This window comes from Sapajus apella, unplaced genomic scaffold (genome assembly GCF_009761245.1).
Source record: "Sapajus apella isolate SASKATOON/1434 unplaced genomic scaffold, GSC_monkey_1.0 scaffold78, whole genome shotgun sequence".
Taxonomy (NCBI): Eukaryota; Metazoa; Chordata; class Mammalia; order Primates; family Cebidae; genus Sapajus; species Sapajus apella.
This window is the reverse complement of record NW_022437018.1, coordinates 7,771,491-7,789,231: the sequence shown is the minus strand read 5'-3', so window position 1 is coordinate 7,789,231 and position 17,741 is coordinate 7,771,491. Positions and strand designations below refer to the sequence as shown.

Sequence of the window (17,741 nt, the reverse complement as noted above, 5' to 3'; positions counted from 1 at the left end):
AACATTTGTAGAATTGGTCCAATTTGTACCATTGTTAAACTGAAGCCATATGATACCATAAAGCACAGAAGAGATGCTATAATAAGAGCAACTAAGATTTATATAGGATAATATTTAATAGGATTCTATTTAAATTGGCATTATTAGGATTGTTTGCAAAACACATTGCATAATTAGCATAAGAGTTTGAGTTAATTGAACATAATCATTTATCCATCTAGAAACAGCAAAAGAGGCAGAATTCATTGATTTATGTTTGGGCATAGACAACATTGAGTAGCTTATTGTGGCCTTAATAGACTATCAGGCTCAATTATTTTTATTTTATTTTTTGACACAGGGTTTCACTCTGCCACCCAGGCTAGGGTGCAGTGGCACAATCTCAGCTCACTGCAACCTTTGCCTCCTGGGCTCAAGTGATCCTCCCTCCTCAGCCTCCCAAGTAGCTGGGGCAATAGGCACATGCCACCATGCCCATGCCTGACTTTTTTTTTTTTTTGTAGTTTTGGTAAAGACAGGATTTTTCTGTGTTGCCTGGGCTGGTCTCAAACTCCTGAGCTCAAGTGATTCCCCCACCTCTGCCTCCCTAAGTCTTGGAATTGCAGACAGAAGCCACTGCACCTGGCCCAGGCTCAGTTATTTTGAAACCACACCAGTATTATAAGTCAGCACTGGAAGAATAGCTATCTTACTATTTACCATGGTAAATGGTATATATCAAATTAAGGTAGGAAAGAGGCCTTTAATTTAGGACACAATCCTCTTTGAAAGTTGTTTAAAATATTGTCCTTCTGGAAGGGAAGCTGTTGACATGTGACAGCATGCAAATATTTAAACATAGCTACAGGAGGTATCAGGAACTTAGATGGCGTTATTGTTTTTTGTTTGAGATGGAGTCTCTGTCTGTCACCCAGGCTGGAGTGCAATGGCGTGATCTCCACTCACTGCAATTTCTGCCCTCCCCCAACCCAGATTCAAGCAATTCTCCTGCCGCAGCCTCCTGAGTAGCTGGGATTACAGGCATGTCCAACTAATTTTTGTATTTTTAGTAGAGATAAAGTTTCACCATGTTAGCCAGGCTGGTCATGAATTCCTGACCTCAAGTGATCCACCCACCTTGGCCTTCCAAAGTACTGGGATTACATGCATGAACCACCACACCTGGCCAACATTATTGTTTTTGATACCTTGGTCAAGAACACTTCATCTACATGAGAGAGGTATGTTACCAGATATTAGGAAAATGAGACTCCTCTATGGTAAACATTTCAAGTTATATTATTTTCCTGGAAGAATTTTCAGTTAGTAACAGTGATTTGCAATAGTAAAAGAAAGAATTTATGGATCTGAGTTGTATAGTCAGTTGTTTTGCTCCACCAGGACTTTAGAATAAATTAACATTCTTGTCTTGGATAGTTACATTTGGGAAGTTCAGAAAATATTGTTCAAATAAGTTGAACACAGATCCAAAAGTAGTACATTACCTTTGCAAATCTGCCTTTGTTTTTACAGAGAGGATCCTATTGAATGTTTCCCTTAAAGGATTTTTCATCAAAGTAGACTTGGATAAAAGGATTTTAAATAATTTTTTGCAGACATTAAATTTTGCATCGTTATTCCCTATGAGTAGGCCTGAGACACTGCGTGGGCCTTGCATACAGTTTTCTACTGTAAGCTGGGCTTGTCTTTGCCCATTGCTGTGTGGACTGTGATTTAGCTGGCAGGTGCATCTTAATGCACATAGTTCTTAGACTTCAAAGATCTTCATATATTATTCTGCAAGAGTTCCTCATGAAATAACTATATTCTTTCAGTAATTGTTCTAATCTGTCTGCAAAACTGGGTTTTTCTGAGTCAAGAAGGGAAGATTTTACTATAACCATTTAGGATTTTAAAAATCAAAGGATTTGGGAGCGGCCAGAATAAAAGATCACAACAGCACAGGCAGGGATTTGTTGATTCAGTGAGGAAAGAAGACAAGCCAGTCACACTTTGAGGCATGAATTTCAACATCCTCCCTAGACTGCTGGTTGATAGATGATAACATCTACAGAGGAAAGAAAATCAAAAGGCGGTGCACCAAGATGGCCAAAAGAAGCCAGCACTGGAATGCAGCTCCCAGCAAATCAGACTCACTCAGAGAGCTAGAGGACTTCACCATTCCAAATGAGGTGCCGGGTACATTTCTGTGGGACTGATAGGGCACTGAATTTAGGCCCAGGGAAGGAGCCACAGGGTAAGAGCTGCCCGGGGGGTGGGAGGGGTGGGGGTGGGGGGTGCATCCCCCCCTGAAACATGCAGCCGGCTGGGAGGGTCAGGGGACTTAACCCCCTGGGTGCTCCGTTTCAGATCCTGCGCTTACCTCATCCCTCCTGCAACCCACGGTCCACAAGATCCCTGCCAGACGGTGGGGTGCCATGGATCGGTGATGCAAATCTGAGCAGCGGCTACAGCCAGGCACAGCAAATTGTCACAGGGACCTGGGCAGGAGTTTGGACTAATGCCAGCGGGACAGACCATCCCATGGAAGGAAGCAGAATGGAAAGCAGGGAAACAGACCATAAGGCCTGGCAGGCCCCACCTCTACAGAGCTCAAACTGAAGCCCTTGCTAGAGAGCTAGGCAGCAAATTCACCAGCTTGACTCCAACCAGGAAGATTGAGCTCTGGGAGAGACATCATAGGGAAGGTGGGGCCAATCTCACCTGCAAACAAACCCCAGGGAAGGACCACCCACCCAACAACCTGACTGAACCCGAGAGAGCCCAGCAACGCTCTCTACAGGCTGAAAAGCATACAGCTCCAACCTCAATAGAAAAAAAGTCCACTCAGAGACTCCTCCTGAAATCAGCAACTTCAAAGATGATTAAAGGGAGATAAACCCATGAAGATGGGAAAAAAACAGTGCAAAAAGGATGAAACCATCAAAGAACAGAACACCTCTTCTCCTCCCAGAGATCACAACTCCTCACCATCAAGGGAACAAAAAAAGACAAGCGAATGAATCTGACGAATTGACAGAAGCAGGCTTCAGAACAAATTTCTCTGAGTTAAAAGAAGTCCATGTTCTAACCCAATGCAAAGAAACTAAGACCCTTGAAAAAAGGTTAGACGAAATGCTAACTAGAATAACCACCTTAGAGAAGAACATAAACAACTTGATGGAGCTGAAAAACACTAGGAATTCACAAGGCATACACAACTTTCACAAGCTGACTCGATCAAGCAGAAGACAGGCTATCAGTGATAGAAGATCAAATCAATGAAATAAAACAAGAAGGCAAGATGAGTGAAAAAAAAAATGAACAAGGCCTCCCAAGAACTATGGGATTATGTGAAAGAACCTAATCTATGCTTGATCGGTGTACCTGAATGTGATGGGGAGAACAAATCCATGTTGTAAAACACTCTTCAAGATATTCAAGAGAACTTTCCCAACCTAACAAGGCAAGCCAACATTCAAATCCAGGAAGTACAGAGAACACCACAAAGATATTCCTCAAGAACATCAACCCCAAGGCACATAGTTGTCAGATTCACCAGGGTTGAAATGAAGGAAAAAATCCTAAGGGCAGCCAGAGAGAAAGGTCGAGTCACTTACAAAGGAAAGAAGATCAGACGCACAGTAGATCTCTCAGCAGAAACCCTGCAAGCTAGATGGGAGTGGGAGCCAATATTCAACATCCTTAAAGAAAACAACTTACAACCCAGAATTTCACATCTGGCCAAACTAAGCTTCCTAAGTAAAGGGAAAATAAAATATTTTACGGACAAGCAATTGCTGAGAGATTTTTTTTCACTACAAGACCTGCCTTACAGGAACTACTGAAGGAAGTACTAAACAGGGAAAGGAACAACCAGTACCAGCCACTGCAAAAACGTACCAAGTGGTAAAGAATAATGACGCAATGAAGGAGCCATGTCAATTATCAGGCAAAACAACCAGCCAGTAACAAAATGGCAGGATCAAATTCAATAACAATAAAGGTAAATGGCCTCAATGCCCCAATCAAAAGACACAGACTGGAAAACTGGATAAAAATCAAGACCCATCAGTGTGCTGTATTAAGGAGACCCATCTTACATGCAAAGATTCACATAGACTCAAAGGGATGGAAAGACATTTACCAAGCAAATGGAGAGCCAAAAAAAAAAAAAAAGCAGGTGTAGCAATCCTAGTTTCATAAAATGGACTTTAAACCAACAAAGATCAAAAGAGACAAAGAAGGGCATTACATAATGGTAAAAGGATCAATGCAACAATAACAGCTAACTATCCTAAATATTTATGCACCCAATGCAGGAGGACCCAGATACATAAAGCAAGTTCTTAAAGACCTACAAAGAGACTTAGACTCCAGCACAATAATAGTGGGAGACTTTAACACTTCACTGACAATACTGGACAAATCAATGATACAAAGTCAACAAGGATATCCAGAACTTGAAAGCAGATTTGGACCCAGTGGACCTAATAGACATTTACAGGAAACTCCGCCCCAAATCCACAGAATACACATCATTCTCAGCACCACATTGCACTTACTCCAAAACTGACTACATAATTGGAAGTAAATCACTCCTCAGCAAATGCAAAATAACAGAAATCATAACAGTCTCTCAGACCACAGCACAATCAAATTAGAATTCAGAATTAAGAAAAGCACTCAAAACTGCACAATCACATGGAAACTGAACAACTTGGTCCTGTATGACGAATGGATAAACAATGAAAAGAAGGCAGAAATAAAAGTGTTCTTTGAAACTAATGAGAATAAAGACACAATGTACCAGATCCTATGGGACACATTTAAAGCAACCTCTAGGGTAAATTTATAGCAATAAATGTCCACATGGGAAACAAGGAAAGATCTAAAAGCAACACCCTATCATCAAAATTAAAAGAGCTAGAGGAGCAAGATTAAAAAAACTCAAGAGCAAGCAGAACACAAGAAATAACTAAGATCAGAGCAGAACTGAAGGAGACAGAGACACAAAAAACCCTTCAAAAAAATCAATAAATCCAGGAGCTGGTTTTTTGAAAAGATCAACAAAATAGACCGCTAGTTAGATTAATAAAAAAGAAGAGAGAAAAATAGAATAGATACAGTAAAAAACAATAAAGGGAGATCAACACCAATTCCTTGGAAATACAAACTGCCATCAGAGATGACTACAAACAACTCTATGCATATAAACCAGTAAATCTGGAAGAAATGCATAAATTCCTGGACACTTGCACACTCCCAAGACTAAGCCAAGAAGAAGTTGAAACCCTGAATAGACCAATAACAAGGGCTGAAGTTGAGACACCAATTAACAGCCTACAAACCAAAAAAAGTCCAGGTCCAGATGGGTCCACAGCTGAATTCTAACAGATGTACAAGGAGGAGCTGGTACCATTCCTGTTGAAACTATTACAAACAAACAGTACAAAAAGAGGGAATCCTCCCTAACTCCTTCTATGAGACCAACACCATCCTGATACCAAAATCTGGCAGACACACAACTAAAAATGTACACTACAGGCCAATATCCATGATGAACATCGATGCAGAAATCTTCAATAAAATACTGGCAAACTGAATCCAACAGCACATCAAAAAGCTTATCCACCACAATCAAGTAGGCTTCATCCCGGGGATCCAAGGCTGGTTCAACATACACAAATCTGTAAATGTAATTCACCACGTAAACAGAACCAAAGACAAAAACCACATGATTATCTCAATAAATGCATAGAAGGCCTTCAACAAAATTCAATAGCCCTTTATGCTAAAAACTCTCAATAACTGAACCCCTTCCTTACACCTCATACAAAAATTAACTCCAGATGAATTAATTAAAGATTTAAATTTAAGAACTAACAAACACCTAAAAATCCTAGAAGAAAACCGAGGCAAAACCATTCAGGACATAGGCACAGGCAAGGACTTCATGACTAAAACACCAAAAGCATTGGCAACAAAAGCCAAAATAAACAAATGGGATCTAATTCAACTCCAGAGCTTCTGCACAGCAAAAGAAACAATCATTAGAGTAAACCATCAACCAACAGAATGGGAAAAAAATTTTTGCAATCTACCCATCAGACAAAGGGCTAATATCCAGAATCTACAAAGTACAAAAGCAGATTTACAGGAAAAAAACAAACCCATTCAAAAGTGGGTGAAGGATATGAACCAACACTTTTCAAATAAAGACAAATATGAGGCCAACAAACATGAAAAAATGCTCATCATCACTCGTCATTAGAGAAATGCAAATCAAAACCACATTGAGATACCACCTCATGCCAGTTAAAATGGCGATCATGAAAAAATCTGGAGACTGATGCTAAAGAGGATGTGGAGAAATAGGAACACTTTTACACTGTTGGTGGGAGTCTAAGTTAGTTCAACCATTGTGGAAGACAATGTGGCAATTCCTCAAGGACCTAGAAACAGAAATTCCATTTGACCCGGCAATCCCATTACTGGGTATATATCCAAAGGATTATAAATCGTTCTATCATAAAGACACATGCACACGTATGTTCACTGCGGCACTGTTTACAATAGCAAAGACCTGGAACCAACCCAAATGCCCACTAATGATAGACTGGACCAAAAAAAAAAAAATGTGACACATATACACCATGGAGTACTATACAGCCATAAAAAACTATGAGTTTGTGTCCTTTGTAGAGACATGGATGAACCTAGAAACCATCATTCTCAGCAAACTGACACAAGAACAGAAAACCAAACACTCATAGGCAGGTGATAAACAATGAGAACACTTGGGAACAGGGAAGGGAACAATACTCACAGGGATAGGTTGGGGGGTGGAGGGGGACTACCTGGGCGGGGGGAGGGAGGAAGGGGAGGTGTAACACCAGGAGAAATATCTGAGGTAGGCAATGGGTTGGGGGGGTGATGGAGACAGCAAACCCACCATTGCGTGTATGTACTTATGCAACAATCCTGCAGGATGCAGGACATGCACATGTACCCAGAGCCCAAATACAATTAAAAAAATAATCAAAAGGAGATGAAATAAATGCAAAGTGTACATGGCAAAATTACAGAGTTAAAAGGAAGAAAGCAGAATGTAAGTTTTAGGATAAGACCAAAGTCACTGGCGAAATCCTGAATGACAGGAGGTCCTTATGACCTGCTTCCATAAATGACTTTGTGATGGTGCAGAGTTCTTAGGACAAATGCAGTATTTCCATGTTTGAGCAATGGCATTACCAAAGAGTCTCAACAGTATTCCTTTTATCACCGCATTTAGAAAAACTGGCTTATTTCTGTGGTGGGATTGGAAACCTACCATAATGATTAACCCAGCAAAACCTGGATTCCAGGAGGTTTTGTTAATTATTAAAAGACAGATTTGAACTTGCAATCTGTCTGTGGAGTAATTTAATAACAATATGTGTTATTCTATTCAAAGTCTAGTATGTTTTTAAGTTGCATACAGATTCAGAAGCTCCAAATGTCCTCCAAAATACATTTGAGTGCTTCATGAAATCCTTTTTAATGTTTGTAAAACATTTGTCATTCCTGCCACATGCACAGATTTTATATTTCTGGCTTCAAAAAGTAAAAAAGACTTAAAGAAGTGCAGTTGCCAAGTATTATTCCCTTTCACATTACATATTTTTGCAGTTACCTTCTCAAGGATTTCAGATTTGGCATATAATGGAGTTAATTAAATTTTTTTCCCTGGAAGCAGCCAGGTAGACCACTGCCTCAGGCACATAACCTCAACTTACTCCTTTCCTCTGCTCATTTAATCCTTATGTGAGAAAAGACTCCTCGAACAGCAAAGGTAGAGTACTCAGGCCAGGCAGCTGCTGATGGATTTTAGTAACTACAGTGCCAGTGTTTGAATCTCAACCCTGACAGCACGCATCACAGGGGGGTGACAGTGGAGGCAAATCTGCCTGTGAGTTGGCGGTGGATGACAATCTGCCAAGCTAAAATAATGCAAGAGACATTGGTTGTATAAAAGTGAACCAACTGGCTGGTCTCAGTGGCTCACGTCTGTTATCCCAGCACTTTGGGAGGCTGAGGCAGGTGGATCACTTGAGGTCAGCAGTTTGAGACAAGCCTGGCCAACATGGTGAAATCCCGTCTCTACTGAAAATACAAAACTTAGCTGGGCATGATGACAGGCACCTGTAATCTCAGCTGCTTGGAAGGCTGAGGTGGGAGAATTGTTGGAACCCAGGAGGCAATGAGACAAGATAGCACCACTGCACTCCAGCCGGGGTGACAACAGTGAGACTTGGTCTCCAAAGAAAGAAAATAAATCAACTTAGCTTAGTTCTAAGGTATTTTATAAGATTCTAGGAATACCACTTCATTTTTCCTTGAGATTGGTTGTATACTCAAACCAGAAATTTTAACAAAAACAGAATCATGTGGAAAAATATTTTTCTTAATCTCACTAATGCATGTTTATCATTAAGCAATTTTGTCAGTCTTCATAGCAAAAAAAGGAAATAATATTTAATTAAAATCAACTATTTGGCAGTTACCCTATTAGTTTATTTACATGCATTACTTTTCCTTTAATAAACTTTTTCTTTTTAATAGTGAAAAAAACTAGGGCAAAAATGGTTAAATGATTTCTCCAAATTGCAGATCTGAATTTAAACTCAATTTCATTTGACTATAGAGCCCCATTATCTTAAACTATTCCCTGAGGATAATTCTCAATTGTTGTTTGTATAAAAGTATTTATAGATTTTATTGCAGATAATCCTGTCTTACAGAAAGAGCTCAGGATTCTCTCCTAGAAATAGAAAGATCCATTACAAAGAAAATCATGACCATCTGGCCTTGTAGTATTATGTGGATTGGGGCCCTGAAGAATTTATATGATATCACTGAAAGCCAAGAGAAAGAAATTAATCTCTCTATGATATTATCTTAGAAGATAGATTGTGGATCCATTGATGTATCAGATAAATAGAAAATGATCAAAAATAGATGTATTGATTGATAATTATACATGGTTATGTAAAAAAATGATCCATTCATTCCTGGGGGTAAAGCAAGGTGGTATTCTTTAGCTTCTATAACATTACATCTCTTTAAATTCTTAATTGCATTCTGGAATGATAGCTCTTTTTTCTTTCTTCTTTTTCCCCCCGCTACAGTTGGACAGTGTCACCTCCCTGATCCAAGCAGCTAAAAATTTAATGAATGCTGTGGTGCAAACAGTGAAAATGTCTTACATTGCCTCAACGAAGATCATCCGAATCCAGAGTCCTGCCGGGCCCCGGCACCCAGTTGTGATGTGGAGAATGAAGGCTCCTGCAAAAAAACCCTTGATTAAAAGAGAGAAGCCAGAGGAAACATGTGCAGCTGTCAGACGAGGCTCAGCAAAGAAAAAAATCCATCCAGTGCAAGTCATGAGTGAATTTAGAGGAAGACAAGTCTACTGAAACCACTATTCTACATATAGTGCCTATATGACAAAATCCTGGCTAACCACACTGCTTTATTTTACACTTGATAAGTTCTGTAATTTCACTAAATTTTGGTGTTTAACTCACAAATAACATAAAATGTTGGGAGCTAAATCAACATAAGCAATATATATTTGGGATCATGTCATTGTCATTTCTGTATGGTCACCACCTAATAATGAATATTTGTTTGTTGAATGAATGAAATTATCACATATCATTCAGCCTTTCCCATCATAGAGATTATCTACTATTCATTACCAAATAAACACAGGAGATGCAAGAGAGTCCTGTTTATCTGTAATACTTCAAGTACATTTACCATTCACATTTTGAATTAAAACACTAACATGAGCTCCTGACTTGGTTTTTTAATAGAAGCAAAAGACTTTTATGAAATATTTTCCCATTTAATCATCTCCATACTTTCTTTACCTGATCTAACCTGGCACCTAACCTGGCAGAAATGTATGATTCCTTCATAAATTTCTTCCATGAATCATACAGAATCTGTTTTTTTGTTTTTTGTTTGTTTTTTTTGCTAAAAAAACCTTTTAATCTCCAGATATCTGTACTCATTGTCAACTCATTAAGCTAACATCCATTATAAAGTAATCAAATTAGAATAGTCAGGCTACTTGCTGGATTTTGACGGTCAACCTTGGTTATTAATGAAATGCTTTATTAACATTATGAAGGTTACAATGAGTTCTGACGCCACATAGGCACCTTTAGGGTTTCCACTGTGTTAGAGAGTTCTGCACTTTTGAGTGTTAGATCTATCAGAATATGCATGTGCAAGAAGAGTTATCACCCACTGGGGAAATGAGACACCAAACTGTATCCCAGTGCGAGTAATACTGATAACAATAGAAGTGCAAGTTCTATAAGACTCTATTTTTACAAATGTAAAAATACATTTTTATCAGCTTGCAATTGTAATTAAAAGGAAAATCCAAGTTTGAAAGCCTTTTGGCACTGAGTAAAATATAACCTCATGAATTGTACCATTGAACTATGAAGCAAAGTTAATGGCAATGAAGCTGGAGTAATTTTAATAACACTCTTAAATAAAAGTCACTGGGGTCATTCTATAACTCAGTCACTGTGTTCACTCCTAGTTGAGTTCATAATGGACTTCATAATAGTTTTAGAGTAGAGTGTACCTCTCTCATTCTCTCTCTCTACCCCCCCAGATCCCACCCCTCTTTCTTTCACAAAGTGCCCTTAATAGAAACTCCGTGGAGGCAAGTTTTGTTTTCATGTTTTCTCATTCTTAAAGTTCTGATTCACAGATTTTTAAAAAAATGTTTCTATTCTACATTATCATAATATTATATTGTAACTTTTTGCTTGTAAAACATTCCCATTGCAATGAGAGTTGTCTCAACAACAATGTAGCCTTAGATAGATGAGAAAAAAATTTACACATACAATACCAGTTGCTATTAGGAGGACCAGTTTGGGTAAAAGGATGCATGAAACATATGAAAGCATAAATATTCAGAGTAGGACATGTGCAGAATCTTAAGCATAATTGTACGGGAAAAGAAGGATCTATTTAATAGGTTATTATTACACAGGGAATGTTACATTTCTTGTAATGAATTATTTCAGTTTTCCAAGTAGCTGGATTGCCTGAGCTCAGTGTAAAACTTCCCGGGAGGTGAAGGCAATAAACTCCTCCCTGTTTTACACTATAGACTGTCCTACAATTACTATTTCGAACAGAATCCACTCTCCAAAAGAAAAGGCAGTGAAGAAGGGAATTAGGGAATTCAGATGATTCTGTTTTTCAGAACTATCTAGATTATTGAGGCAAATAGAGACTTTTATTGAAATATTCCTATCATTTTCTGATTTAAGTGTAGATGTTACAAGAATGACAGCTATGGTACATCATTCTTCCAGATAGAAGTATAAATTTATAATTTAGTGGATAAATGAATTTTATTTTAATCACCGAACTACCAGCTGTATGGAATTTTTTTTTTAATCACCAAACTACCAACTGTGTATCTTAGCTCCCAGAGCCACATGCCCAAGAATTATAAGCATCTCATTTAGAAAATCTAATGTTCACTTGACCAGACATCATCATTCCACATGTTGGAGTTTAGAACATGCAGTACTGGACACCAAAAGAACAGAAATAACTTGAAATTATACAGTAACTGGGCCAGGCACAGTTTCTCATGCCTGTAAATCCCAGCAGTTTGGCAGGCTGAGTTGGGCAGAGCATGAGGTCAGGAGTTTGAGCCCTAACAATTACCAAATAGCCACCATCTCTTTGATAAAAATGATTTTGTAGCTAAAGTGAGATATGAACAAGTTCTCCTCTTTAACAAAGGCAGATTTTTAGCTTAGTTCAAAGCAAACTATAATTAAACAAAATAATAAAAATTTTAACTCAATGAATGTTCCAGGAGTTAATCTGCTGTAGTAATCAATGGTGCCATGAAAACAAAATGCATAGAGCTGAAAAAGGCATCTGTGTACCTAAGTGAATTCCTGCAGTACGCAGCATTTCAAAATTTAGTTTGATTCAAACCTACTGATAAAAATAAATGTTTAAATGCAAGACAAACTAGCAGCAAGATATTAATAAATCTATTATGTGGTTAATCAATAAGCATGACACATTTGTATTTAGATATTTCTTCTGAAGAGGAATGCCAGAAATTTCTTAATGAGAGTGATAATTTAGTGATCCATCTATGTACCTTTTGATATCACATCAGAGACTGGTGCTTCCTCTGATAATACATTTGCTTGATCCTGCTAATAAGAACTTACCTTTCTTTTTTAATCAAATCCATTTATGTTGGGGAAAACATTCCTTGAGAGGGAGGAGCAGGTGGATATGATCCATAAGTGCATTTCCATCCCTGGTTCTCCAACAGCACCCCGCCAAATGTTAGACTGAAATTAGAATGAAAATTTTAAAAATATTTATGAAATAATAATCCACTAAAGGGTCTTCTCCTAATTAAAGAAATCCGAAGATTTTTATCAAATATAAAAAAGTGAGAAATAGAAATCATTCCCTTTCATTTATCACAAAATTATTGGAGTACAATGTTTCTTTCAAGTGAGTTTCTGGATAGTTCTTGGGTGAGTCAAGAAAAAACTCAAACACTAAATTTCTAAGCTAATTTGTTCATTGTTTATGTTTATTATATGAGTGCAAACTACAAATGTATTAAAAAAAACAATATAGTTTTCAAATTCACAAGTGTGCCTTCTGGCCTTTGAAATCTCTTAACATAAGATCAATATAACATATTTGTTCCCCATAAGAACCTCTTACATACAGGGAATAAGGGCCTCCAAGCTACACAGAGACAACCATTCTTGCAGTCTGGCACTCTTGACACCTTTACCTGCAAAGACCATCAGTTTTCAATTTCAAGCTGAAATTGTGAATTTACAATTAAGTGCTCAGTTTGGACCTTCAAACCAAATAATTAATGCTCCTCAAATTAAATAATGAGTGGCTAAAACACCTAACGTGTAACAACAGGGTAAGTGACTTCAAGGGCTTCCTAAGCCTTCACTTTGAGGGTGGTCTTCTCATTTCACCCACCACTGGGCAAGGTATCCTCTGGTAACTGCTAACAATTTCCCACTAAAATAGTTCAATTGGGACTGCCCATCACAGCAAATTACTCCAGTTAATGCCCTTTCCTCTTCGTCGGTGCACCAAAAATATCTCTCTCCCATCTCTCATCTCTATCCCAGTTATTATTGACTAATATATTTTTTAGTGTTTTAGTCAAAATTATGCATTTTAATTTCCAGCAGCATTATTCCTTTAGTCTTTCTATTTTCCAAAAACATTCTTAATTTTTTTTGATGTCAAATGTACATTTCTGTCCTAGAGATTGGGATTCTCATGGCTACAGATTTCTGTATAGTGGCAGAACGAGTGGAATAGGATCTGAGACTTTTCCTAGTGATATCAACCATTCTCTTATGAACTCACTGCAGAAAGGACAGCCTCTTTTAGTTTCATTGTAAGTAATTCTCTAGGTTGGCGAAGTAGGCACCAGAATCTCAATTTGAATGAAGTCTGTGCTTTCTTTTGTTGGCCTATTTTTTGCAAAGACAACTTGCCTATTATATATTTAGGAATCAAATATTCATCTTTTCTGTATGTAAAGTCAGAAATATTTTAGTTAAAAATAACACAATTGTTATATTATTTTAATAATTTTTAAGTAAAGTAGGAAAATTTCTGTCACCTGAGATGTTACTGTTTTTATTATATGTCACATACCAGGAAAGAACACTTATTTAGATGAAAATTTCAGTTCTTTCTTTATAACTCTTCCCACACCATTATGATATGTTTACTGTTAGTATATTCCATTTTACCACCAAACAAATAAGCCAGGACTAATACCAATAGCAGCTTGAGAGTTTATATTTGGGCATTTTGGTTCTAATTAGGAAAGAAAACGTGGATGCTATTAAAACTAGTTGCAACTAAAAATGTTTTGAAATGAGGCTACTAACACTATCTTAGACATCTCAAAGAGAAAGAAAGACTAATTAAAAATACTTTTTTGCCATTTTTAACTGATTCACATGACAAAGAACATATCTTCTATTAAAGCAAAATAAAGAATAGTTTAAAACACTAATCAACTTGCATGTGAATATTTTCCCCCTAACAGACAAGACAGAATCCATTTCTGGACACTCTAAAAGAAAATAATGTTAATGGAGAGAACTCTTTCCAAATGGAACTCAATCTGACCAGAATCCCATCTGCAGGCAATAGATTGGCTGTGGGGCTGACCTTAAGTTTTATCCTGAGATGAGATGCTTCGTGACTGCTGGCTGCATTATGGCATCTAGCAGTCCCCACTGGTTTGTGGGAACGAAACATATGGATTGGTACTCAATATGAGTTTGGTAAGTTGGACAAAAGTGGAGACAATACCGAGTAGTCTAAAGGGACAACAAATAAGAACGTGCCAGAGGTAGGGAAGGGTAAGAGAGGGGTAGATGCAGAAGCAGTTAGTTTTCATAGACAGAAGAGGGAAGAGTTTTTTGGTTCTATGAAGATTAGGCAGCCCTCCTGAGGAAAATATTAAGGATAGAATGAGACGCTTGTCTTGATGGTTTGGTGGTTTAGTGAAGTCATGTTGAAGGCAAAAGAATGAACTACACAAACTTTGAGCATGATTTAGTGATACTGTTTGTATGTTGAGAAACAGAAATTCAGCCACTCCCCTGATTAATGATAGGTGAAATTCTTCCCAACATCAGAGCTAATCTAGGTAATCAGACATTCATATATTTAATGACTATTTGTTAAATAACTATGATGGTCCAGGCGCTGTTCTAGGTTCTTAGGATATGCTGGATAACAAAACAAATAATAACCCTTGCCCTCACGTGCCAGCTCGGTACTAAATGCTATCATCTTATTCAATCCTCCAAATAACCCTATAGGATAGACATTCATTCCATAGATAGAGAAACTGAGGCTTAAGCAGGATGAGAATCTTGCTCAGAGTCTCACTGGCTTTAAAATAAAGTTTATTGCACCCTGTGTTCTGAACTTTTAGCCACCACAATATCCAAATTTCCTGCAAATTTTAATTGAATTTGTCGGTTAATAATGAGATACATATTTCAAATGCTGGCTGGCCTTCTGTGTAAAAGCAAAAAAAATAAACTTTAAAAATATATCAATATATATCTTACATCATTCAAGACAGATACATGATTAGCTGAATATTCTCACCGCTAATAATTGAGTGTAGAGTGTCAGGTATGTGGGAAGTAAATTATTTATGTGATCTGAAATAAGAGGGCAACCCTTGCCAAATTACTTTTACTACATCAGAGAAGAAAGTTTCAATGGAAGTGTCTGTTTCAGCCCATCTTCAGTGTTGGTTGGTTACTACCATTTGTTGACACCATTTCTTTCCTCTTTTACTGTTAACTAACGTGTGACTGTGTTTAAAATTGTAGATTGCAGGAGAGTGTTGGCCAAGGATTACTGTAGTAGGATAAAGTTTCCCTGTATTTGAAACTGTAGCAAATACATCTTTCCTTCTTTATGGTCATATATGTGTATAGTATGTGCCTGAATACAGGTAAACATCATCTTTTAACATCACATGGCCTTTTTAAGAGTCAACTGAAGGCTAGACTCTTCTTGCCCCATGTTGCTGGATAGTCTTTCAAATCTCAAGCCTTGGAGAGTTAGATGACTCTCTGATATTTCTTATGGTGGAGCCACATAAGAAATACATGCATTCCTACTTTGAGCAATGGAATGTGTATATTTGGGATCTTCACTTTTATGTATCTGGTAGTCAAGATGGTGTTTATTCCCAACTGTAGGAAAGGAAAGCCCTCAAGAATAAAATTCTCTTTCAAAAAGGCTCAGATTTCTAACAATTATGTCTAAAAATTTCTTCAATATAGAACTTGTACAAAAGCCATTTAATATTAGCAGAGTAGTCCCTGTGTTTTCATTTCAAATGAGATATTTTCCAGTTCCAAAGTTTATTTCCTTGGCATTTTCAAGAACAATGGTTATTTTTAGTTCTGGTTATTTGGTCTTGGAGGTCCTGCGACACTTCTTTAAACATTTAAAGCCCCCTTTGAATAGTTGTATCAATAGTTCAAAAGCCTGCAGATCTCTTGTTTTTCTATTCTGACAGCCAAACTTATGCAGTCTCAGGCCAGCTTTAGGTATGCCACATCAATTTCCCATCTGTGTAAATTACCTGAACCTCTTTGTGGTGTTCACTGAAAGTGGAGCTTCTACTGAGGGATTTCTTTGACCTGGGCTTTTAACACCAGATTTGTACGCGATTATTTATCAATAAAGCAAAGGAGTAAGTCAGAGATGTTAGTCCCTGCTCTCAAACAGAACTTTCCTCCTTCCTGAATATTTAAACATAAAATTTTAAACTACTATAAAAATCGTGTTCCGTTGCTTGCCAAATCTTATGCCATTATAATGCTCTATTCTTATATGTTAGCATATATTGTGTCCATGGGGATATAAATATGAGAACTTAAGCAACTGTCTTGCAGGGTTAAGCTGTGCTATTTGTTGATTTTGCAAATTTTTCTCATGTGGTACAGTCTCTCCAAAGAAAATTTCCTTAGATCTAAATGACAGCATAATGGTTTCTCCTCCATATCCGTGACTAACAAGTCCCTGAAAGCAGAAGTAGACATATGTTATGCCCAATTTAGTACCTAATAATTGAGGCTTAAAACAAAATTTTCTTGGGCAAGTTGGGTGATTAAATATGAATTAAAACTTCCAGAGAAAGATTTCCAGATGCCCCTGTTTTCCATTTTGATTATGGTTTTAGTTTCATAGCAACTTGGGGAAAAAATTCGCTTACTTCATATACTATTACAAGCAACAACTTTGACAGCTTAAACTTAGTGACCTCTCTGAAGGTAATATGCACATTATAATTTAGGATAAAAGCAGATTTAAACTAAGACTTTCTGAGATGAAATAAAAGTAAGCGATTCATAACAGTCATGTTTATGACTGCAGCAATATCTTGGGAGCTTAAGTTTAGTGGCACTTGAGGTACTTCTAAGCATCTTACTTGTACATTTCACCCTGCTCTGCAGAGACGGAATGTGATTGAATGAACTGCCCATTATATTAATGACCAGTTCAAAGCAGTTTTGTGCTTTGGCTATAGATAAAATTTGGCAAAAACACTGTAGGTCTTTCTGATCCAGATTTATTCTTAAGGTATTTTCGCCAATCAATAAAAATGAATTATTTACCCAGAAATCGAAACAGCTCTTTATTATCCTATGACATTGACATAGAAGCCCAAGTACTCCTTGATTGAAATCCTGCATGTTTTTGTGTTTAACTGAATTAATAATTTTTTTAATTGTGCTCTTGATTGCATTATTTCACATATGTAACAGTGGGTTTGTTTTGGTTATATAGTATTATTTTACTTTATTCTAATTTCAACTGTCACTCTGTAGCTCATTAAGAATTTGTTCAACTGATAATTAAACCATCTGTGTTAAAGCAATAAAAATGAAAAGATTGGCTATGCATTTTATGTTGATAGTTGCTGGTGTGTTTCTTGGGTGTGGCAAAAAAAATGGAGGTTAATGAACTGCTGAGTAGTCCAACCATATGTTTCTAAGTGTCACTTTCATTCTTATTCTTTTTCAGTTTTACATATTATAATTCAGGAAGGTACAAACGACTGCATGCACACAAGTAAGCTGAAGCATATCTGATAGAATTAAATTCAT

General features: G+C 37.3%; 1 protein-coding gene across 4 annotated transcripts in view; it reads left to right on the top strand.

Moving 5' to 3' along the window:
• Positions 1–17,537, top strand: part of CTNNA3 (catenin alpha 3) — a 1,791,515-nt gene extending 1,773,978 nt beyond the window's left edge. For all 4 annotated transcript variants that reach the window (XM_032252666.1, XM_032252665.1, XM_032252664.1 and 1 more), the window contains one exon: positions 9,150–17,537. In XM_032252666.1, the coding sequence (XP_032108557.1) occupies positions 9,150–9,437 (288 nt within the window). In that variant the 3' untranslated portion in view covers positions 9,438–17,537. The remainder of the gene's footprint in view (positions 1–9,149) is intronic.
• The last annotated feature ends 204 nt before the right edge of the window (positions 17,538–17,741 follow it).